Source organism: Hyperolius riggenbachi, chromosome 4, assembly GCF_040937935.1.
Source record: "Hyperolius riggenbachi isolate aHypRig1 chromosome 4, aHypRig1.pri, whole genome shotgun sequence".
NCBI lineage: Eukaryota > Metazoa > Chordata > Amphibia > Anura > Hyperoliidae > Hyperolius > Hyperolius riggenbachi.
The window spans coordinates 18,812,287-18,837,156 of NC_090649.1; the positions used below are offsets into that span (position 1 = coordinate 18,812,287).

The 24,870-nt window shown below is 47.5% G+C and overlaps 1 protein-coding gene across 1 annotated transcript in view; it reads left to right on the plus strand.

The window, feature by feature from the left end:
• Positions 1 to 13,389: 13,389 nt before the first annotated feature.
• LOC137571038 (vomeronasal type-2 receptor 26-like) overlaps positions 13,390 to 24,870 on the plus strand; it is a 42,224-nt gene continuing 30,743 nt past the window's right edge. The window contains exons 1-3 of the mRNA XM_068279730.1: positions 13,390 to 13,522; positions 20,823 to 21,415; positions 21,920 to 22,144. Coding sequence (XP_068135831.1) covers positions 13,390 to 13,522; positions 20,823 to 21,415; positions 21,920 to 22,144 — 951 coding nt within the window. The remainder of the gene's footprint in view (positions 13,523 to 20,822; positions 21,416 to 21,919; positions 22,145 to 24,870) is intronic.

Below are 24,870 nucleotides of genomic sequence, written 5' to 3' on the forward strand. Positions count from 1 at the left end.
ATTTTGTCAGAGTTCTATGCCACTTTAATGTGTCTTTTAGTGTATACCAAGCTAAATGTTGGCATACAGAGGTGCTAAGACAACCAGGGCCGGTTCTCTCATGAAGCAAGGTGAAACATTTGCATCAGGCGGCAGAGATTACAGGAGCAGCATGTTTGTACTGTGTTTACACTAACAGCATGAAGTCAGAGTAGGAGGAGAAGCGAAAGGAGAGCGAGGTGAAGAGGTCATCATTAGGGAAAAGCAGCTTGTTGTGCTGTGTGAGGAGTCTGACAGTGAGTGAGGAGGGGGAGGCAGGAGAGCATCATTGGAGAAAAGCAGCTTGTTGTGCTGTGTGAGGAGTCTGACAGTGAGTGAGGAGGGGGGAGGCAGGAGAGCATCATTGGAGAAAAGCAGCTTGTTGTACAGTGTGAGGAGTCTGACAGTGAGTAAGGAGGGGGGAGGCAGAAGAGCAGCAATGTTTCATTTGACTTGTACAGCAGAAGACAGGCGGTGGCACTGCTGTCCTGACTGAGGAGGAATGGAGGATGGCTGAAGGTGAGCAGTTTGTTTGTCACAGACTCGCAGCCAGCCAGTGTGCTATTGTGTTGAGCTGCAGCATGTCATATGAGAACATTAAATTAAGCTGAGTAAAGTGTGGGGTCCTGTGTGATCATTCCAAATCAGGGGGTAGTAGGGCGGGCATCCTCACAAGTTTCCTAGGGCAGCAAAACAGTCTAGAATTGGCCCTTTAGGCAACCAACAAATGATATATCTGAAGCAATGATTGCCAATCGAGCCAATATTGTAACGTTATTCAGGGACTGTCTGGATGTTAAAGCTGAACTTGTGTGATGATTTGGACCACACTTCCATTACATAACTTCAATTGAGAATTTAACACCCAAATAAAAACCCACAAATCAAAGGGTGTTTGACATAGGTCTTGAAAGACATCCCAAGCAGCAGTTGGTGCTCTGTGCAACTTCCTGGATTGTTTATGCCTTTAAAAAGCCCTGGCTGGAATTCTCGGCATGCAAGACCAAGTGGATTTTCCCAATTATGGATATCTTTGATTAGAACTTCTCCCACGCTTTCTTGCTCTCTCCTCAGATCAGTTATGGAGCGAAGGACCCCATATTCAGTGACAAGCGTCTCTTCCCCTTCTTATACCGCACAGTTCCCGATGAGAGATCCCAGCATAGAGCCATTGTCCTCCTCCTGAAGCATTTTGGCTGGAGCTGGGTGGGGATTGTGGTGGCAAGTGATGACAGCAGCCAGAGGTCCATCACGGAGCTCCACAAGGAGATCATCCACAGCAAGATTTGTGTGGCTTTCATGAAAACTATTAAGAAAAATTACGACTTAAACACAGAAAACAAATTGCATTTAATGCTTAAAACCAGCTGCAATGTTGTTATATTTATTGGCAATTCTAGAGATGTCCTTGATCTGACAAAATTACTGTGGCTTAAAGAAGATTTCAGGAAGGTCATCATCATGCCAGCCATAAGCTTTTTAATTTATCTTGAATACATGCATTTCCTGAATAGATCACTGCTGATTTCTCCTCCCAGAAGAGATATCCCAGGGCTGAGGGAGTTCCTGCTCAGTGCTGGCCCTCACAAATACTCACATATACGGGTTATGGATGAGATATGGCACACGTATTTGAACTGTCATATTGGAAATACCTCAATTGTTTACAGACCCTGCAATGAAAAGGACCTTCTCAGTCAGGTGGACTCTTCTCTCTATGATGTAAACAACTTTGCTTACACCTTCAGCATCTACTCTGCAGTCTATGCTGTGGCCCATGCCCTACATGACTTGATTTCTTATGGAGGACCCAGGCAATTACAGAGCTTCAGGGGATCACATCACCCAGGGAAGGTAAATATAAAAGGTCCATCAGCAAGGGCATTGTTAGGATCCTAAGAGGTCAGGGGCACTTTTGGGCACTCCAGATGAAAAATGAGTGTGGCCATGCACATGAATGTGGGTGTGGTCATGGGTGGAGCCATATTTGCATGAACTTAACAGTGGTCTAAGTAGGCCTGCCCAGCAAAATGTTATATGAAGCTCCCTCTCCATTAATACAAACAAAAAGCAGTATATCACATAAATAGGCACTTAAACATAACTAGGCAGAGTTACCTGCCTTCTGTGCTGGCTGGTTTGGCTTTCTGCTGGGTGAGCTAGCCTGACGCCAAGTTGTCTGGCAGCCCCCCGCCCCCATAGCATTCCCTGACCTTCTAATGGACCCCCTCCCATGCTTCCGCCCCACCACAACTCCCAGCATGTCCCATAAAAGAACTACAGCTCCCTGCATGTCCCCATAAAGGCATCGTGCCATGCTTGGTGCTGTGGTGCTTCTGTGTTGTATGCTGGGTACTGCGTGATGCCATGATGGATGCTGTGGTGTCTCTACTCTGCCTGGGGGACATCCAGGGCACCCCAAAATAGATCCAGGGCATGTCCCACTGATCTTTGGGGCTAGCAATGCCCCTGTCCATCAGTAGAACTAGGTCTACCTGATTCCATCTACTTTTGTGTTTAACCACTTGCCGACCGCCCACTACCTATGGGCGGCAGCAAAGTGGAACCCGCAAGGACCACAATACGCCGATCGCTGGGATGCACGCGCGTCTGCCGGCAATAGGCTCCGCCCACCCACGCCGTCAACCAACCGCCCGTTCGGGAGTGCCGGCGGGTTGTTAACCCCCGATCTGCCGCATAGTAAGCGTATAATATGCTTTGTAATGTATACAAAGTGTATTATATAGGCTGCCTCCTGACCTGGTGGTCCCAGTGATTGAGGGACCACCAGGGCCGGAGGCAGCCCCCCTGGTAAGCACACACACACGCACACTGATCTGGCCCCCCCTGATCGCCCACAGCACCCCTCAGACCCCCCCCTGATCACCCCCTCAGACCCCTGTTTGCACCCAATCACCCCCATAATTACCCCCTGTCACTATCTGTCAATTTTCTATTTCTATTTTTTAGAATAGGTCCTAAACTGCCCCCTGGAGGCTCCTGATCACCCCCCACACCCTCAGATCCTCCCCAGACCCCTCCCCCTGTGTACTGTATACATTTATCCTCCCCTGTAATCACCCACTGATCACCTGTCAATCACCCATCAATCACCCCCTGTCACTGCCACCCATCAGATCAGACTCTAACCTGCCCCTTGCGGGCACCTGATCACCCGCCCACACCCTCAGATCGCCCGGAGACCCACCCTCAGATCACCTCCCAAGTGCATGGTTTACATCTGTTCTCCCCATCAATCACCCATCAATCACCCCCTGTCACTGCTACCCATCAGATCAGACCCTAACCTGCCCCTTGCGGGCACCCAATTACCCACCACACCCTCAGATTTCCCTCAGACCCCCCCCCCCCCTGATCACGTCGCCAGTGCATTGCTTGCATCTATTCTCCCCTCTAATCACACCCTGATCACTTATCAATCACCCCGTCACCCTCTGTCACCACCTTTCACCGCTACCCATCAGATCAGACCCTAATCTGCCCCTTGAGGGCACCCAAACACCCGCCCACACCATCAGATTGTCCTCAGACCCCCCCCCCCTTATCACCTCTCCAGTGCAATATTTACATCTGTTCCCCCCTCTAATCACCCATCAATCACCCCCTGTCACCACATGTCACTGCTACCCATCAGATCAGACCCTCATCTGCCCCTTGCGGGCACCCAATCACCCGCTCACACCCTCAGATCGCCCTAAGACCCCCTGATCACCTCACCGGTGCATTACTTGCATCTATTCTCCCCTCTAATCACACCCTGATCACCTATTAACCACTTCAGGACTCAGCCTTTACCCCCCCTTAAGGACCAGCGCTGATTTCTGAGATCTGTGCTGGGTGGGCTCTACAGCCCCAGCACAGATCAAATACCAGGCAGAGCGACCAGATCGCCCCCCTTTTTTCCCCACTAGGGGGATGATGTGCTGGGGGGGTCTGATCGCTCCTGCATGCGTGTGGGTGGCGGGGGGGGGCACCTCAAAGCCCCCTTCACCGCAGGATTCCCCCTCTCCCTCTTCTCCCTCCCTGCCCCGGAGATCGGAGGCTGCACAGGAACGGATCTGTCCTGTGCAGCCTCTAACAGGCTCCTGCCTGTCATGTGACAGCGATCCCCGGCCGCTGATTGGCCGGGGATCGCTGATCTAGTACAACACTGCTACTCGCGTTATGAGTGCGCGGTCGGCAAGTGGTTAATCACCCCGTCACCCCCTGTCACTGCTACCCATCAGATTAGACCCTAATCTGCCCCTTGCGGGCACTCGAACACCCGCCCACACCCTCAGATTGCCCTCAAACCCCCCTTATCACCTCCCAAGTGCATTATTTACATCTGTTCTCCCCTCTAATCACCCACTGATCACCCATCAATCACCCCCTGTCACTGCTACCTATCATACCCATCAGTTCAGACCCTCATCTGCCCCTTGCGGGCACCTAATCACCCGCCCACACCCTCAGACCCCCCCGCCCCCCAATCACCTCGCCAGTACATTGCTTGCATCTATTCTCCCCTCTAATGACACCCTGATCACCTATCAATCACCCCATCACCGCTACCCGTCACATAAGACCCTAATCTGCCCCTTGCGGGCACCCAAAGACCCGCCCACACCCTCAGATCGCCCTCAGACCCCCCTCCCCAATCACCTCCCCAGTGCATTATTTACATCTGTTCTCCCCTCTAATCACCCACTGATCACCCATCAATCACCCCCTGTCACCACCTGTCACTGCTTCCCATCAGATCAGACCCTAATCTGCCCCTTGCGGGCACCCAATTACCCCCTCACACCCTCAGATTGCCCTCAGACACCCCCCCTCCCTGATCACCTCCCCAGTGTATTGCTTGCATCTATTCCCCCCCTCTGATCGCACCCTGAGACACCCATCAATCACCTCCTGTCACCACCTGTCACCCCCTAGCACACCTACCCATCAGATCAGGCCCTAATGTGCCCCGTGTGGGCTACTGATCACTCAGCCAAACCCTCAGATCCCCCTCAGACCCCCTTCCGATCACCTCCCCAGTGCATTGATTGCATCTATTCTCCCCTCTAATCACCCCCTGAGACACCCATCAATCACCTCCTGTCACCACCTGTCACCCCCTAGCACTCCTATCCATCAGATCAGGCCCTAATCTGTCCCCTGTGGGCTTCTGATCACCCCGCCAAACCCTCACCCGCCCCACCGCAGTGACAGAATTTTTTTTTCTGATCACTGCTGGTCTCTACGACTTAATTGTGGCTGAGACCAACCGTTATGCCACACAATACGCAACCGCCAATCCAAGAAGCTACTATGCCCAACCTTTTCAGTGGAAACCACTCCAAGTTTCCGTACGTAACATTTTTTTCGGGCCTTCTCCTTAACATGGGTCTAGTCAAAAAGAATGTATTGCGGTCTTATTGGTCTACGCACCCAATACATCACATGCCCATGTTCTCTGCTGACATGTCCAGGTCACAATTTGAGAACATCCTGCACTTTCTGCACTTCAGTGCCAATACAACCTGTCATCTAAGAGGCCACCCTGCTTAAAAATTCGGCCCCTCATAGACCACCTGTAATCAAAATTTGCAGATGCTTATACCCCTGAACAGGCATTTTGAGGCATTTGGTTTCTAGACTACTCCTCACGGTTTTGGGCCCCTAAAATGCCAGGGCAGTATAGGAACCCCACAAGTGACCCCATTTTAGAAAGAAGACACCCCAAGGTATTCCGTTAGGTGTATGACGAGTTCATAGAAGATTTTATTTTTTGTCACAAGTTAGCGGATTGAGATACAATCGCTGGGAAAATGCTACATGTAACATATTTCTGGAAATCGCAAACGTGCCGCAATGCTGCAGTTAGAGTAATACAATGATACTACTTATGCAGCAACCCTTTTCTGATCGACCGAGGTCATCATATTGCAAAGCCAAAAACACTTTGTATATACATTTTATGGATAAGTGTCCCTCACAAGGACACTCGGTGCCACACATCATTTTAGTTTGCACAGCTCAAGCTTTATGGAGATAATAACTTTTTCACTGTAGATACAGTATCTACAAAGAAGAGGTGTGGGTGTCAGCAGTGGTAATTAATTGCTCCACCTTGATGTGACATTGAAGAGTTAACACAGTCAGGCCCCCTTTATACTTGGGCACTCTTTTTTTGCGTTGCATTACCCTTTCTGCACACAAGGCAATGCGAAAGCAAAGAAAGTGTATGGAGCCCAGGACACAAATCATGTCGGGTTACGCCAGAAGTATCCGATTCACATCCGACGCGTCTCAAAGCCATCAGCGTGTTACTGTGCGACTTCGGCAGCAAAGGAATGCATTGAAGTCAATGGGTTTAATTCGCTAAGACAAATAGCATGCCTTATCAGAGTTGGCATGCCTTATCAGAGTAGCATAGCGAGTGCTCACCCTACCCTGAGCCCCTGCGGGTCCAATCACTTTAAAAGGACATTATCCCCGTACTTTGATTGTCCCAACAGGATGCCTGTCACTTGACAGGAAACCTGAACGTTTATAGCGCTCGCTATGCTACTCTGAAAAGCATGTTATCTCTGATAAGGTGTGTTAACTCTGATAAGGCATGCCATTTGTCTAAGTGAATCAACCCCAATATGCAACACATAAATGTTAAACATAGCTCCCAACTGTCCCTCTTCTGGAGAGACAGTCCCTCTTTGGGGTCCCTGTCCCTCTGTCTTCCTCATTTGTCCCTCTTTCAGGACTGATGTACAGATCTATGTAAATATGTGTATTTTTCTACTGAAAAATGTGTTAAATTGATTCTAAACTTTATTTCCATCCTTTAAATTGATACATTCCTTATTTTCAAATGTTTTAATGAAGGAAAATGAACCAGCATAGAAAGGACCAATGTGGTTTGAATTATAAAATAACACATTTTTCTTATGAAATCTGTTATGCGTGACTAGGGGTGTGTCATGGGTGTGGTTAGGGGTGTGACAGGGGCGTGGTCTAATTGTCGTATATCACAATGTTGGGAGGCATGTGTTAAATTTGTTGGCGGTGGCAGTGTGGCGCGCATGTGCAGCATGACGCAAATACGGCGGAGAAGAAGAGAATCCCAGAGACGTACTTCATGTCCAGCAGGGGGTCACTGGGCGAGGGGCGGCAACAAACAGAGAAGGGGGTGCGGGAGGTTTGTGGGCGGGGCTATGCATATGACCCTTTCAGTGCACTCTGCTGCAGGGTTATATGAATCTTGTTTTCAGCAGTGCAGTGGGGGGCGGTGCCTCGAACTCGAAACGCTTCACTCAGGTATAAAACCGGCCTCTGTGTTTGGAACATGTACTTTGAATCTTAAAGAGAAACTCCAATCTAGAATTGAACTTTATACCAATCAGTAGCTGATACCCCCTTTTACATGAGAGATATAATGATTTTCACAAACAGACCATCAGGGGGCGCTGTATGACTGATTTTGTGCTGAAACCCCTCCCACAAGAAGCTCTGAGTACCGCGGTACCTTTGGCAGTTTGTTACAATGTAACAAGGCTCACAGACAGGAATTAGCTGTTTACAGCTGTCTCTAACAGCCAAAACAGCTAGGAGCAGCTACATAACCTGCCCTCAGTAACAATGTCACCATGTAATACATGTCAGAATGTAAATCGGGGAGAGGAAAGATTTTACAATGGGCCAACACTGACTAAATCATTTATACATAATTATTGTAAGAAATGAAGCACTTTTTTTACTACATTATTTTCACTGGAGTTCCTCTTTAAAGGACATATTTATTTCCTTTTAAACAATACCAGTTGCCTGGCAGCCCTGCTGATCTATTCGGCTGCAGAAGTGTCTGCATCACACACCTGAAACAAGCATGCAGCTAATTTAGTCAGATCTGACAATAATGTATTGGAACACCTGGTCTGAAAATGCTTGTTTAGGGTCTGTGGCTAAAAGGATTAGAGGCAGAGGCTCAGCAGGGCTGCCAGGCAACTGGTATTGTAGTCTATAATGTAGCGCTATGTAGACCAAGGGTAGCTCTCTTCAATGTCTCTCATGCAGGTCCACACTCCCCTTTGCTGTGGTGTAATTCCACCTGTATTTGCACTCGCGTGCAGAGGCACAAAAAGGGGAGGGATCCTCTCAGCGCAATATCCACAAGGTTTTAATGGAAGTAGTAAACAAATAAAAACGAGTACGGTCACTCACATAAAGAGGGTCCTATTCCAACTAGGACCCCTCTCGGCTGTAATGGCTTCCCACCTTAGTGGTACTCTGGACCTGTACTGTGCTGCGATCACGCTGCCCGCTCTCGGCCCGACTAGTTTTGTCATCACCATAAGAAACAAATTTCCGGCACTATCACCAGGCTAGTCTTCAATAGGTTTAATGGTATCAACAAATCTTCCATCCATTTCAAACATTGTAAGATACACTTCACATACCCATATGATCTTTCTACCGTGGGGCAATGTGGGAGCAGCGTTCCGCCTGACGACCGTTTCACTTGGTGTAAGCTTCCTCTGAGGCTCCGTGCGCTCTCACCGTCCTCAGGGGATACGAGAATGGGCGGGCAACGGTGGCATTATATAAGGACATTTTTTTTTACCTTCCCATGGCCGCAGGATCAATGATGCCGGCGCCTCCGGCGTTCGCAAGTGCCAAGACCTCACTTCCTGTTTGGTGGCCATCTTGTTTCCGGCCGGCGGTGGTTTGTTTGCGTTCCACCGCTGGTAAATGCCAGCACTAGAGGAATAAAGGAGATCCCGTTCACCTTTTATGTGCAAAAAGTAAGCGAAATTATTAAAGATTCATTGGGCTTCATTATCTTGAAGTAAACATTTTCAAAAAGGGGTTAGAAGTGTCTACAATATTGATACTTCGGAAAGCCATCAGCCGTGGGCAGTCCTTGACATAAATGAATAGCATAATTATATAAAAGGCATGATTTTATAAAAAGAAACAACACATAAAATATAAAAAATGAAAAGTAAATACAAATTGCTTCTCTACACAGTTAATATTAATAAAATTACAACCCAATAAAATTTGACAAATACATGTTTCTCTAGAGCAGCATAATCTAATATAGGAAAAAAGTGCATTGCTGCCATCTAGTGCAGACTTTAGTAAATAATCTTCAAGTATTTTTCACAAGGCAACTGGTATTGCTTAAAAAGGAAATAAATACAGCAGCCTCCATATTCCCTCTCGCTTCTGTTGCCCTTTAAGCACGTTTTCCACTATGGCCCCGATTCATAAACAGCAGTGCAATAAAAAAATCTTGTAGGAAGTGAGTTCCGCACAATGTAGGTAGAGTCGAAATACCTTTATTGGATCAAACACATGACAAGCTAAAATCCATCACCACACGCTGACATGTTTTGGGCGTTACACGCCCTTAATCATAGCATAGGTGCATGTGAACAGAGGTGACCTATATAAGGGATAGGACCACACCCAATATCACATGATCAGGCCCCACCCACAAAAAGGTGTATACATAAAACTTGAGGAACATCCTCAACAGTGTAATCAATACATAAAAACATATAACACAAAGATAAAATGTAAGTACACATGATTAGACACATTACAGTTTCACGCAGCAATTAAAGTACAAAAAATAAATATATATGAATCTGACAAGCAGTTACATACATAAATATGCACACCAGGGACAGTACACCCAAATTAAGTAATTGTATTGAGGTCCCATCTGGCGTTAAGGCCTCTTGGCGAACGCGTCCCTAATTGGAAAATCCAATAGGCCTCCCGAGTGAGGAGACGCTTATAAACGTCTCCCCCCCTGGGGGGCCTCTGGACACGCTCAATACCTTGAAATGAAAATGAAGCCATATCACCAGAATGGACCTCTCTAAAATGCTTGGCCACATTGGATACCTCCGTGGTCAACCATCCCGCTCCCCTATAATGCTCCCCTATACGCTGTCTGAGATGACGTGTAGTGCAACCCACATATTGAACATGACATGAGGAGCATGAAATGAAATAGACCACGAACTGTGTATGGCAATTAATGTACTGTTTCATAGGGAAAATGTTTCCATTTGAATAAGAAGTGACAGAACGGGCAGATTGATGTACAATACAATAATTACAAGTAGAAAAATTACATTTATATGAGCCACAAGTGGTTAACCAGCATGGACGCGAGGAACTGCTGGAAAACAAACTGGGAGATAGAATACTCCCTAGTGTAGGGGCCTTTCTACTAGCAAATTTGACACCCTGTTTAAGGATCACATTAAGGGTGTCATCAGCCTGCAGCACAGGTAAACATTTTCTTATGATCTGTGTAATCTGTGTGTATTCCTGGCTATAAGCAGTCACAAACACTGTGTCTCTTTTCGTCTGTGATGCCATCCTTCGAGAACCAGATGTCAGAAGGTCTTCTCTTGTTCTCAAAATGGCCTGCTTCCTTCCCCTCTCTATCATCCATTTTGGATATCCACGCTCCGCAAGACGAGCACCCACAGCGCCCAACTCCGCCCCAAGGGCCGCGGCGTCAGAACAATTCCGGCGCGCCCGAATAGCCTCCCCCACCGGGACCGCACGGATAGTGTGGGACGGGTGACAGCTATTGGCCCTCAGGGTGGAGTTGCCGCCGCAGGGCTTGCGGTACGTGCTGGAGACAACAGAGGCCGAGGAAGGATCTCCTCTAAGAGTAAGGTCAAGGTAATTGACCTCTAGGGGTGACCACTGGAAAGTGAACACAAGGTTCAAGTTGTTGACATTAAGAAACTCAACGAACTGCTGAGCTTCGTCACACGTGCCGTCCCAGACGACCAACAGATCGTCAATATATCTGCCATACCACACAACGTGGCTCGAAAAAATGTTAGAGTCACTGAACATGTGGAGCTCCTCCCACCAGCCCATATATAAGTTAGCTAGTGAGGGAGAAAATTTCGCTCCCATCGAAGCTCCACACAATTGTAAATAAAAATCAGAATCAAAAAGAAAATAGTTGTGGGTAAGCAGATAATGGACAGCACATGCGACGAAGAATTGGAGATCCGAAGAAAAGGCAGAATATCTGGCCATATGGTATTCTAAGGCTTCCAGAGCGAGAACATGGGGAATACATGAGTATAAAGATTTCACATCAATGGCAATCCAACTGTATTTTTCTTGCCATTGAAAATACTGTAAGCTGCTAAGCACATGTTTGGTGTCACGTATATAGCCCGGAAGTCGTCGTACTAAAGGCTGCAAGTGTTCATCCACCCAATTTCCCAGGCGCTCCCCCAGAGAGCCAATTCCAGCCACAATTGGCCTGCCCTCTGGGGGGAAGCCCTGCTTGTGGATCTTGGGTAGATGATGAAACACTGGCAGAACAGGAGAGGGAACGGCCAGATATTCTGCCAACCGTTTGGAAAGCACTCCTAGACTTTCGCCTAAAGACAAAAGTGCCTGAAGTTGTCTGCCAAAATCTATAGTGGGGTCATCTTTCAGAAGAGAATAGGTGGATATATCCTGGAGCTGCCTTAGTGCCTCAAAACGGTAAACTTCCGCATCTAACACAACCACTGCCCCACCTTTGTCAGCATTCCTGATAACAATCCGTGTATTGTCTTTAAGGGAGGAAATGGCCTGTTTCTCTGCAGAAGAAAGATTACCATGAATATCAGGAATACTGACAGAGGCAAGCTCAAGTAATTCTCTTTCTATGACCTCTTGAAAGGTATCGACAGGGGGGCTACGGGCAGCTGAAGGGTAAAATGCTTGATTGCGGATAGGCACAGGCCTGACTTCATTCTCCGAAACCAAAGGCACCGTCTCTGTAAGCAATTGCTCTAAGGACAAAAGAGACTTAATGTCTCTGAAATTCCCTATGTCAGGAAAGGCTAAGTCCCCATTACCCGCAATATCACCAGCAACACCATCCGCTGTCCTTTCATCCATAAAATGCTTTCTCAAAAGGATGGACCTAACAAATCTATTTACGTCCAAAAGTGTGGCAAACACATCAAAATGTGACGTGGGGGCAAAGGAAAGTCCCCGTGAAAGTAATGAGATCTCAGAGGAGCTCAAAATGGAGGCAGAAAGGTTAACAACAGTATGATTGTCAAATGCTGTTGGAACTGGGCTCTGTTTCTTATGCTTTATACCCCCTCTTCTCGTACGTTTCGACCTTTTTTCTTCCTGTATCTGTTGAACCTCTTGTGGTGGATGGGCAGAGAGAAAGAAGACTGCTGGTTTTTTGCCAGTGAGTCGCGGGAGGACGACCCCAGGGCAGGATGCATGACAGGATGTGTACCTCCCGCAGCTCCATGCATCAAAGCAGCAGAACCATCTGATAATTCTGACTGAGAGTCAGATGTGTCAGGCGAGCTAAATGTAACTTTCTTAGAAGGTTTAGTTCTAAGACGTCGAGTTGTAGGTCTAGGTGACCGGAAGGTGGCCTCCCACCGCCCCCACTCATAAACCACACCCTTTTTATAGTCATTAACGTCACGAAGGTACTTAACCCGTTTGGTATCAGTGATCAAAGACTCCAACCTTGCCACGTTATCTAAAAGCTTTTTATTCAAATCTTCATATTGCTGTAACTTGTCGAGTTTGGAAAGAGTCTGTTTGACCTCTGAGACCTGCAGCCTCAGATCTACCAAACGTTGCTCCTCATATACAATAATCAATTTCATCAATTTTATTGAACAATCACTCAAAATAGCATTCCACTCTAAGACAAAATTATCCGAATAAATAGTAGTGGGAACCTTCCTAATCCTCAAACCGCGAGGAATTATTTCATCTGCAACATACTGCTTGAGGCTGGTAAGGTCCCACCACACCTTAGTCTCTTTTAACATAAGGTCCTCCAATTGTGCAAAAGCAGATTTTAATGTTGCCTCCGAATTGGTATTAAGGGAGGCCCCCAGATGTCTGGAGAACACTGCTGCAAACTTAGAGGACCGTTCCGGATCATAGTCCAAGTCACCAAGGGAAATTAAGTGACTGTCCGAGGAGTCAGGGTTCGGTATTGAACAGGGCACAGTTGTAAGGCCATTAGGCAGTGAAAGCGGGGCAACCTGATCTAGATTGCTGTTAGATGGCAAATAGCTCCCCGTGTGAGAAACACTAATTCCTGAATGTGATGCAAGTAATGGATTGTGTGAACCAGCACTGGGCCCCAATTGACTGACCTGAGAGGTGGATGTGGCAGTCCCATGAGATGAATCCATCACAGCCTCAGGATCCTGCATATTGTTCAGAAGGCCCCGAACCAACTGCACACAATGTGGGCGAACCTCCAAAGAGGGTTCCTGTGCACCGGCGGAGGAGGGCGAGGTAGGCAGGCTGTCCAAAGGAAGGAATCTACCTGAAATGCGGCGAGGTGCGAGCGAGATGCTCTCTCCCAATGCCAGGGTTTCCAATGACAGCCTGCGGGAAGCAGTGAGCTTTGATCGTGCGCCCAGCTCTGATGTCATCACAGGCGCGCCGGAAGCCGGAAGGATCCGTCCAGCATCAGCTTCCTCCGGTATAGGAGACCAGCGCAACCCTCCAGCAAGAAGATCCCCACCCGGCAGGAGAGCCGCAGAGAGGCTCGAGGCACACTGAACAGCATCCACTGGAGGAGGAGCCGGTGTCAAACGCCGAGCAGGTAGATCCTCCACGCTAGCAGTAGATATAGGAGATGTCAATATATCGGAAGTCTGCATTGCCGCTGTTGCTTGCGCTGCTGCTATTTTGCGGACATTGTCCAGATTACGTTGCACAGCATGAATGGAGGATACTACCTTTCTGGAGGAGGTAGTGGTTGGCAACCCTTTGGTAGGTGCACTGTCTCTGGTTGAGGTGCATAAAGTAGCATTGCTGCGTAAAGCTCTTTGTTCCGGTTGAGCCATACCAAGTGGTGATGGTAGCTTCACTGTGTGCAATAAATCACATGGAGGGAGCGGAAGACAGGCAGAAAACTGAAGTGGGTGGAAATCCGCTCACAAACCTCCGTCCACCGACAGTGCAGGAAACTGGGTTGCTTGGACCCCAAGTACAGGTTTGTAGGAAGTGAGTTCCGCACAATGTAGGTAGAGTCGAAATACCTTTATTGGATCAAACACATGAAAAGCTAAAATCCATCACCACACGCTGACATGTTTCGGGCGTTACACGCCCTTAATCATAGCATAGGTGCATGTGAACAGAGGTGACCTATATAAGGGATAGGACCACACCCAATATCACATGATCAGGCCCCACCCACAAAAAGGTGTATACATAAAACTTGAGGAACATCCTCAACAGTGTAATCAATACATAAAAACATATAACACAAAGATAAAATGTAAGTACACATGATTAGACACATTACAGTTTCACGCAGCAATAAAAGTACAAAAAATAAATATATATGAATCTGACAAGCAGTTACATACATAAATATGCACACCAGGGACAGTACACCCAAATTAAGTAATTGTATTGAGGTCCCATCTGGCGTTAAGGCCTCTTGGCGAACACGTCCCTAATTGGAAAATCCAATAGGCCTCCCGAGTGAGGAGACGCTTATAAACGTCTCCCCCCCTGGGGGGCCTCTGGACACGCTCAATACCTTGAAATGAAAATTAAGCCATGTCACCAGAATGGACCACTCTAAAATGCTTGGCCACATTGGATACCTCCGTGGTCAACCATCCCGCTCCCCTATAATGCTCCCCTATACGCTGTCTGAGATGACGTGTAGTGCAACCCACATATTGAACATGAACATAACGTGGCGAGGTTGGAGTCTTTGATCACTGATACCAAACGGGTTAAGTACCTTCGTGACGTTAATGACTATAAAAAGGGTGTGGTTTATGAGTGGGGGCGGTGGGAGGCCACCTTCCGGTCACCTAGACCTACAACTCGACGTCTTAGAACTAAACCTTCTAAGAAAGTTACATTTAGCTCGCCTGACACATCTGACTCTCAGTCAGAATTATCAGATGGTTCTGCTGCTTTGATGCATGGAGCTGCGGGAGGTACACATCCTGTCATGCATCCTGCCCTGGGGTCGTCCTCCCGCGACTCACTGGCAAAAAAACAGCAGTCTTCTTTCTCTCTGCCCATCCACCACAAGAGGTTCAACAGATACAGGAAGAAAAAAGGTCGAAATCTTACGAGAAGAGGGGGTATAAAGCATAAGAAACAGAGCCCAGCTCCGACAGCATTTGACAATCATACTGTTGTTAACCTTTCTGCCTCCATTTTGAGCTCCTCTGAGATCTCATTACTTTCACGGGGACTTTCCTTTGCCCCCACGTCACATTTTGATGTGTTTGCCACACTTTTGGACGTAAATAGATTTGTTAGGTCCATCCTGTGAGAATCTGCTCAGCTGCCTGCGCAGGCAGGCAGCCTTTTGACCATTGTTTAGGTTTGCATGCTGCAGGACTCTGGAACAGAGACCCGTCTTTCCATTGCAAGTTCTGGTCTGTCCTCTTGCTGGGGAATTTGCATACATTCGTTATGCAAATCCCCTACCTGCCTTCTTTGATGACTGGCACTATAAGAGCTTTATGTTTCCCAGAAGGCTTGGCTGGTCATTTCCCTTCCATGGTCTGTTCCTGATGGACACTGCTGGAGTGTCAGCCATTGCTATCTAGTATAGTTAATTCCTGGGGGTTGCTTTAGGCTCCCCTTCTAGCCCAGTCAGGTTGTATTATCTGTATTGCCTGTTCTGTCTGTCTGTGGGGTGCTAACCAGGGCAGCGGTTGCTACTGGTAGGCCCTTCTGTTCTCTCTCCTGGGATCGCGCTAGCCACTTTTCGCTAGCGCTGTGGATCCTTCTGTTCTGTCTCCTGGGATCGCGCTAGCCACTTTTCGCTAGCGCTGTGGATCCTTCTGTTCTGTCTCCTGGGATCGCGCTAGCCACTTTTCGCTAGCGCTGTGGATCCTTCTGTTCTGCTACTCTGTCTTCCTGAATCGCACTAACCGCTAGCGGTAGCGGTTGTGGATCTTTCTGATCTGTGTTTCTGCTTGGATCACACTTGCTCTGACGGAAGAGCGGTGGTTCCTTTCTGCCCAGTTCCTGTTTCACGTGTGTCTGTCTTGTCTGATTCGAATGCTTGCTGTAGGCTCGGTGAGGTAACCGTTAAGCAAGCGCTCGCGTTCTCTGTTTCGTGTTTGTCTGTCCTTGGTTAGTTAGGCGTGCTTGTCTCTGTTGTGCGTAACACGCGGAGACCGCGCACGAACGCGTGCACTGTTGCGAATGAGTGCAGTGTTCGCGTTCAGCTAGCTTTGTTATTTTCTTTATCTTTCTCTTTGTATGATTTGCTGTGCCTTTGCTACCCTTGTGCTCTGTCCTGCTCAGTCTTGTGTCACTATTGGCAATCGGCATTCTTGCGATTGCGTTTCCTACTTCGTTTCCGCCGTTGTGTGTTCGCCGTCGCTGGGTGGCGACTAATTTGGTGGGCACACATTGGTTCTGTCCTTTTGCTCTGTTCCCTGTGGGCTATCCAGCCCTGCCTGATTGTACCTTGTCCCGGATCTGTACAATTCCCATTTGGCATCTGTGGCTGTGCAGCGGCTGTGTTCACCTGCACTCCACAGCGCCATCTGCCAGTGGGAATTGCCCTCTGCGGGTGCATAGCACCTAGCCTGGGTGTCCGCAATAATACGCTTGTGGAGGAAATCCGCCGCGTCAGCGCACGTCTGGTACGCTGATCACGGAGACGATTCCACAATCGTTACAGAATGACCAGCCCAACCAAAATTCCCAGGGCAGAGGGAACCTTTGATTTGCTTCAGATATCATTACCTGAGACAAAAGCGTATGTGGATCCTATTATAGGTAGGATCGCACACTATATTAAGGCAGTTAAAAAATCTGTTCTCGTTCCTGATCCCCACCCATATGGAGATTATCTAGACACCGGGTTGTTTGAACCACCATTCGCCTCATGGGAAATCGGGGCCTTGGTGGAAGAATTTGATTTTGATTGGAAAACTTTTTGCGATTTTTATATCGCAAAAAGCGCGGATGTCCTGAACAATTGTCTTGACTCTATGTACCTTTTGATTGACTCTGATGAATGTGATGAGTGTGTTGTGGATCTGGTGATGTTTGTATGGCAGACGATTTTGGATGAATTACACACACACCAATCAATTGATCCCAATAAAGAGGTAAAAGTTTCCCGTTCTGTTCCTGCTCCAGTTCCGTCTGTAGACTGTGCGCACTATGATTGTTCATCCTTTGTTAAGTGTGCATGGGAACCCCCGTTTGAGAAATGGGAGATCGAGCTCCTGGTCTATGAATTAGAATGTGATTGGAGATCGTTTTGCAATCATTACCTTTCTAAAAATGAAGCAGTTTTGTATGCGTGCATTGAGTCTGCGTGCACATTAATCAAGACTGGTGAATGTATCTCTGACTTTGTGACTCCGCTGTTTGACGTGTGGAGAATGATTTTGGATGAACTACATGCGCTTCAATCTGCTAATTCTTGTAAAAACACATTGTCAACGGACAATTGTTCCAATCCTCTGGATTTAAAGAAAGTGAGTTCTGAATGCATTTCCTTTCCCAAAGCTACTGAGTGTTTGAAGCCTGAGTGCAAGTCGTTCAGAGCAGTTGCTTGTGTGGAAGTTGAACCAGTGCGGTCTGATGTCGCCACCGCACGTATGGCTGCAAAAGGTCTGTGTGGGCCTTTGTCTAAGAAAGACAGATATTTTCCCTCAGGTTCTCTGAGATCGTCCATTTATGAACCTACTATGGGGAAAATTCCTAAGTTATGCAACTTTACGAAAATTATTGATGTGTCTAATAAAGTTTCTCCTGTTGTTGTCGCCACTTCTTTTGCAAATGAATCTATGTCTTATTCTGTTCATACCTGTGAAGACCTGTTGCCTAATGACAGTTGCTCCAGTGTTTCTGTCCTAGATGCCTTGCAGTCTGCTACGCAGATCGCGGAGGTTTGCGCTATGGAAGCATCAGTTTCGCAACCTAAAGCGATCTTGGATCCGCAAATTTTGCGTTCTGTCTCCTCGGATTCGACATCGTTAGCCGAGTCTAAGAGTGAGACAGCACTTTGGTTTTACGAATCTGACTCTGAAGCATTTTTGCTGGGTCCAGAGAAGGTTTCTCTGAGCCTGCCCTGTACCATGAATAACAATATGATGTCTAATCACACTGACATTTGGGAACCCCTTTCTTGCTTTGAAGAAAGTTCTGACTCTCCACCCTGTACTCTGGATGAGTCAATATTGCCTTGTACAATATCTCCTGCCCTGCCCCTAGAGGCTCGTCTAGGTATTGCTGCTATTTTTACCTGTCTTTCTGCAGTTTTGGAGTTGCAAGCTAGTTTGACTGCTACGCAGAATTCTGGGTGCAGCGAGATTAAAGTTAGGGAGTCAGTGTGTGGCCCAGTGAATATTCCTGTATGTTCCACTCATGATGATGAAATTCAATCTCAGTTTATGGTGGAACCTTCCTTGGGACATCTGCCCTGTCCACAAGATAAAGTTCCAGTTTTGCCCTGTAACATGGATAGTTCAGAATCCTTCCTAGAAAACTTGAAAAATGATGTTCCTGAGGTTTTGTTCGATGTTCTGGAGGTCTCTGAGTTCCTCCCAAAGGGTGCAGAACTTGTAGGAGATGTCTCCTGCCCCCCAAGTCCTTCTGAGGTGTTACCCTCTTCCGTAGGCATTGTTGCCTTGCTGGCTACCTTTTCAGCTCTGATGGAGCTTCACTCATATGTAGTCAATGATGATATTATTGTCACAGAAATTTCAGAAGTTGTATCCGAGTCTTCTTTTGAAAGTCTAGTGCCTGTGACCTCCACTCATGATGATTCTCTGCCCGGTACTGGTTTTGGTCTTGTCGTGCCGGACTCTGAGGTTGGCAGTTCCCCAACATGTCCTGAGGTTTCTCCTGTGCTGGTGTACCCCAGTGTGCTCTGTGACCCAGAAAGCCCAAGTGTGCCTCGGTTACCAGCGTACTCAGATGCTTCCTCGGTGGAGACATGCTCTGATATGGCCTGCCTGCTTGCATGCCCAGAAGTGGTCCCTGAAAGTCTTGATCTTGGTGGGTGTCCTCGTAATTCTGAACTCGGAATTGTCATTGGTTCCATGGGGGTTCTTGGTAATTCTCCATGTGAGCCTGGTGATTGTTCTGCCCTCTTGGGATCTCTGTGGAGCTTCAAAAGGTTCTGGGAGATTCCGGGAGAAATTTTGCTTGGTACCCTGGATAAGATCAACGGTGGCTTTTGTGTTGTAAGGGACACTTCGAACAGGTATTGCGGCAGGTTTGGTATTCTTGGACGCTCCTTGGAAGGTGGTGGGTATTGTCTGGAGGGTGTCGATGGCTTCTTCTCTGGTGTCCACAGTCCTGATGGGTGTTACGCTGAGACTTGTAGTGCTGATGGGCATGTTTCGGTGGCTTCTGCTTCCGATGAGGTCGGTTTCGGATGGACTGACTCTGGAATTGGGCCTTGTCGGGCTGCCCCGACCTTCATGAGTCTTCAGTTAGAGTTTTGTGATGATACCAGTTTTGAGGGATGTCTGGAATCCATCCCTAGAGGGGGGGGTACTGTGAGAATTTGCTCAGCTGCCTGCGCAGGCAGGCAGCCTTTTGATCATTGTTTAGGTTTGCATGCTGCAGGACTCTGGAACAGAGACCCGTCTTTCCATTGCAAGTTCTGGTCTGTCCTCTTGCTGGGGAATTTGCATACATTCGTTATGCAAATCCCCTACCTGCCTTCTTTGATGACTGGCACTATAAGAGCTTTATGTTTCCCAGAAGGCTTGGCTGGTCATTTCCCTTCCATGGTCTGTTCCTGATGGACACTGCTGGAGTGTCAGCCATTGCTATCTAGTATAGTTAATTCCTGGGGGTTGCTTTAGGCTCCCCTTCTAGCCCAAACCAAAGACCAGCTGTCTTTGGTTAGTTAGGCGTGCTTGTCTCTGTTGAGCGTAACACGCGGAGACCGCGCACGAACGCGTGCACTGTTGCGAATGAGTGCAGTGTTCGCGTTCAGCTAGCTTTGTTATTTTCTTTATCTTTCTCTTTGTATGATTTGCTGTGCCTTTGCTACCCTTGTGCTCTGTCCTGCTCAGTCTTGTGTCGCTATTGGCAATCGCCATTCTTGCGATTGCGTTTCCTACTTCGTTTCCGCCGTTGTGTGTTCGCCGTCGCTGGGTGGCGACTAATTTGGTGGGCACACATTGGTTCTGTCCTTTTGCTCTGTTCCCTGTGGGCTATCCAGCCCTGCCTGATTGTACCTTGTCCCGGATCTGTACAATTCCCATTTGGCATCTGTGGCTGTGCAGCGGCTGTGTTCGCCTGCACTCCACAGCACCATCTGCCAGTGGGAATTGCCCTCTGCGGGTGCATAGCACCTAGCCTGGGTGTCCGCAATAATACGCTTGTGGAGGAAATCCGCCGCGTCAGCGCACGTCTGGTACGCTGATCACGGAGACGATTCCACAATCGTTACAGAATGACCAGCCAAGCCTTCTGGGAAACATAAAGCTCTTATAGTGCCAGTCATCAAAGAAGGCAGGTAGGGGATTTGCATAACGAATGTATGCAAATTCCCCAGCAAGAGGACAGACCAGAACTTGCAATGGAAAGACGGGTCTCTGTTCCAGAGTCCTGCAGCATGCAAACCTAAACAATGGTCAAAAGGCTGCCTGCCTGCGCAGGCAGCTGAGCAGATTCTCACACATCCTTTTGAGAAAGCATTTCTATGGATGAACGGACAGCGGATGGTGTTGCTGGTGATATTGCGGGTAATGGGGACTTAGCCTTTCCTGACATAGGGAATTTCAGAGACATTAAGTCTCTTTTGTCCTTAGAGCAATTGCTTACAGAGACGGTGCCTTTGGTTTCGGAGAATGAAGTCAGGCCTGTGCCTATCCGCAATCCAGCATTTTACCCTTCAGCTGCCCGTAGCCCCCCTGTCGATACCTTTCAAGAGGTCATAGAAAGAGAATTACTTGAGCTTGCCTCTGTCAGTATTCCTGATATTCATGGTAATCTTTCTTCTGCAGAGAAACAGGCCATTTCCTCCCTTAAAGACAATACACGGATTGTTATCAGGAATGCTGACAAAGGTGGGGCAGTGGTTGTGTTAGATGCGGAAGTTTACCGTTTTGAGGCACTAAGGCAGCTCCAGGATATATCCACCTATTCTCTTCTGAAAAATGACCCCACTATAGATTTTGGCAGACAACTTCAGGCACTTTTGTCTTTAGGCGAAAGTCTAGGAGTGCGTTCCAAACGGTTGGCAGAATATCTGGCCGTTCCCTCTCCTGTTCTGCCAGTGTTTCATCATCTACCCAAGATCCACAAGCAGGGCTTCCCCCCAGAGGGCAGGCCAATTGTGGCTGGAATTGGCTCTCTGGGGGAGCGCCTGGGAAATTGGGTGGATGAACACTTGCAGCCTTTAGTACGACGACTTTCGGGCTATATACGTGACACCAAACATGTGCTTAGCAGCTTACAGTATTTTCAATGGCAAGAAAAATACAGTTGGATTGCCATTGATGTGAAATCTTTATACTCATGTATTCCCCATGTTCTCGCTCCGGAAGCCTTAGAATACCATATGGCCAGATATTCTGCCTTTTCTTCGGATCTCCAATTCTTCGTCGCATGTGCTGTCCATTATCTGCTTATCCACAACTATTTTCTTTTTGATTCTGATTTTTATTTACAATTGTGTGGAGCTTCGATGGGAGCGAAATTTTCTCCCTCACTAGCTAACTTATATATGGGCTGGTGGGAGGAGCTCCACATGTTCAGTGACTCTAACATTTTTTCGAGCCACGTTGTGTGGTATGGCAGATATATTGACGATCTGTTGGTCGTCTGGGACGGCACGTGTGACGAAGCTCAGCAGTTCGTTGAGTTTCTTAATGTCAACAACTTGAACCTTGTGTTCATTTTCCAGTGGTCACCCCTAGAGGTCAATTACCTTGACCTTACTCTTAGAGGAGATCCTTCCTCGGCCTCTGTTGTCTCCAGCACATACCGCAAGCCCTGCGGCGGCAACTCCACCCTGAGGGCCAATAGCTGTCACCCGTCGCACACTATCCGTGCGGTCCCGGTGGGGGAGGCTATTCAGGCGCGCCGGAATTGTTCTGACGCCGCGGCCCTTGGGGCGGAGTTGGGCGCTGTGGGTGCTCGTCTTGCGGAGCGTGGATATCCAAAATGGATGATAGAGAGGCCCTTTTGAGAACAAGAGAAGACCTTCTGACATCTGGTTCTCGAAGGATGGCATCACAGACGAAAAGAGACACAGTGTTTGTGACTGCTTATAGCCAGGAATACACACAGATTACACAGATCATAAGAAAATGTTTACCTGTGCAGCAGGCTGATGACACCCTTAATGTGATCCTTAAACAGGGTGTCAAATTCGCTAGTAGAAAGGCCCCTACACTAGGGAGTATTCTATCTCCCAGTTTGTTTTCCAGCAGTTCCTTGCGTCCATGCTGGTTAACCACTTGTGGCTCATATAAATGTAATTTTTCTACTTGTAATTATTGTATTGTACATCAATCTGCCCGTTCTGTCACTTCTTATTCAAATGGAAACATTTTCCCTATGAAACAGTACATTAATTGCCATACACAGTTCGTGGTCTATTTGATTTCATGCTCCTCATGTCATGTTCAATATGTGGGTTGCACTACACGTCATCTCAGACAGCGTATAGGGGAGCATTATAGGGGAGCGGGATGGTTGACCACGGAGGTATCCAATGTGGCCAAGCATTTTAGAGTGGTCCATTCTGGTGACATGGCTTCATTTTCATTTCAAGGTATTGAGCGTGTCCAGAGGCCCCCCAGGGGGGGAGACGTTTATAAGCGTCTCCTCACTCGGGAGGCCAATTGGATTTTCCAATTAGGGACGCGTTCGCCAAGAGGCCTTAACGCCAGATGGGACCTCAATACAATTACTTAATTTGGGTGTACTGTCCCTGGTGTGCATATTTATGTATGTAACTGCTTGTCAGATTCATATATATTTATTTTTTGTACTTTAATTGCTGCGTGAAACTGTAATGTGTCTAATCATGTGTACTTACATTTTATCTTTGTGTTATATGTTTTTATGTATTGATTACACTGTTGAGGATGTTCCTCAAGTTTTATGTATACACCTTTTTGTGGGTGGGGCCTGATCATGTGATATTGGGTGTGGTCCTATCCCTTATATAGGTCACCTCTGTTTACATGCACCTATGCTATGATTAAGGGCGTGTAACGCCCGAAACATGTCAGCGTGTGGTGATGGATTTTAGCTTGTCATGTGTTTGATCCAATAAAGGTATTTCGACTCTACCTACATTGTGCGGAACTCACTTCCTACAAACCTGTACTTGGGGTCCAAGCAACCCAGTTTCCTGCACTGTCGGTGGACGGAGGTTTGTGAGCGGATTTCCACCCACGTCAATAAAAAAATCTTGTCGGGAAAATACCGCACTCGGTATTTTCCCGGTCTGTGTGCTAATTCATAAAGATTTCCCCAGCTGCCCTTGGAGGTCGGTAAATTACCGCAGCCCATTGAGCGGTAGAGTAGAGAAGTGTCTGGATTCTCTCTTTGTCCTGCAGAAATGACTCACACAGCCGGCTCTCTCCACTGATGACTCAGACAGATGAGTCACACAGTCTTTCCCTGCCTGCAGAAATGACTCACACAGACGGCTCTTTCCACTGATTACTCAGACAGATGAGTCACACAGTCTTTCCATGCCTGCTGAAATTATTCACACAGAGGGCTCTCTGGCTCTCTCCACTGATGACTCAAACAGACTTCGGCTCTCTCCACTTTTGCATTCATCACAGCTGTCGGTAACTTGTTAAGACCTCACTAGAGGTGTCGGTAACTACCGCCAGGCTTACCGCTTGTTGAAGGCTTTATGAATTGACATTTGCTGACAATTTACTGACATGTGTTGTCGGTAACTGCAGCCAAGTCGGTGATTTATCTCCCTGGTCGGTAATGTCAGCTTTTCATGCGGTAACAGCCTTTATGAATTGACACTTTGCTAAGTGGTCGGGAAAGTCTGCTGTTTTCAGCATTACCGCATGAGGTAATGCTTTATGAATCGAGGCCTATGACAGAATACTGACATTTCTTATTGTCTGTTTTGCTGCAATTGGCAAACTGATCCGATCCACTTGTCACTTTGCAACAAATCTGCTGCAATTGGAACCCTTGCAGTAAGTGGAGTGCACACTGAAAAAAAGGGGAAAGATCCACTCAACTGGTCTATAAAAATCTGATATTTATTCAATCATGAAAACAATGAACAGGGCAATTCAGCTGAATTGTCTTGTCCAGTGTTTTCATGATTGTTTCATGATTGAATACAAATCAGACTTTAATGCTGGGCATACACGGCGTCGAACAAGGCTATTATCCGACGTGTCCGATCACCGCGGGATCGAGTCCGCGCTCGATACCCGCAGGCAGACAATAGCGGCGAATCGAGCGGAAGATAAGCGCCGGCGGGGACGAGCGGGAATCGATACGGCGGCTAATCGGTGGCCGGATCGACCCGTGTATGCCCAGCATTATGGACCAGTTGAGAGGATCTGTTCCCCTATTTTTCAGTGTGTTCATGGTCTGGCTGTCCTTGGTCCAGCTCCTGGCTATTCGGGTGGTTTGGTGAGCGGTGTTCTTTTTTATATATTGAAGTGGAATGCACTATTATTTATGTATTATTACTATTATTTAGTATTAGCTGATGGCCTGGTGTTGCCTGGGTATGCATTTGGCTGCTGCTGCTTTTCTAACCCCAACACACAAACAGTCAATGACCAAGTTTGTGAGCTTTGGGGTCTCTGGCATCAGTAATTTGTATTTTCCCATTGAAATGAAACAAATCTGATT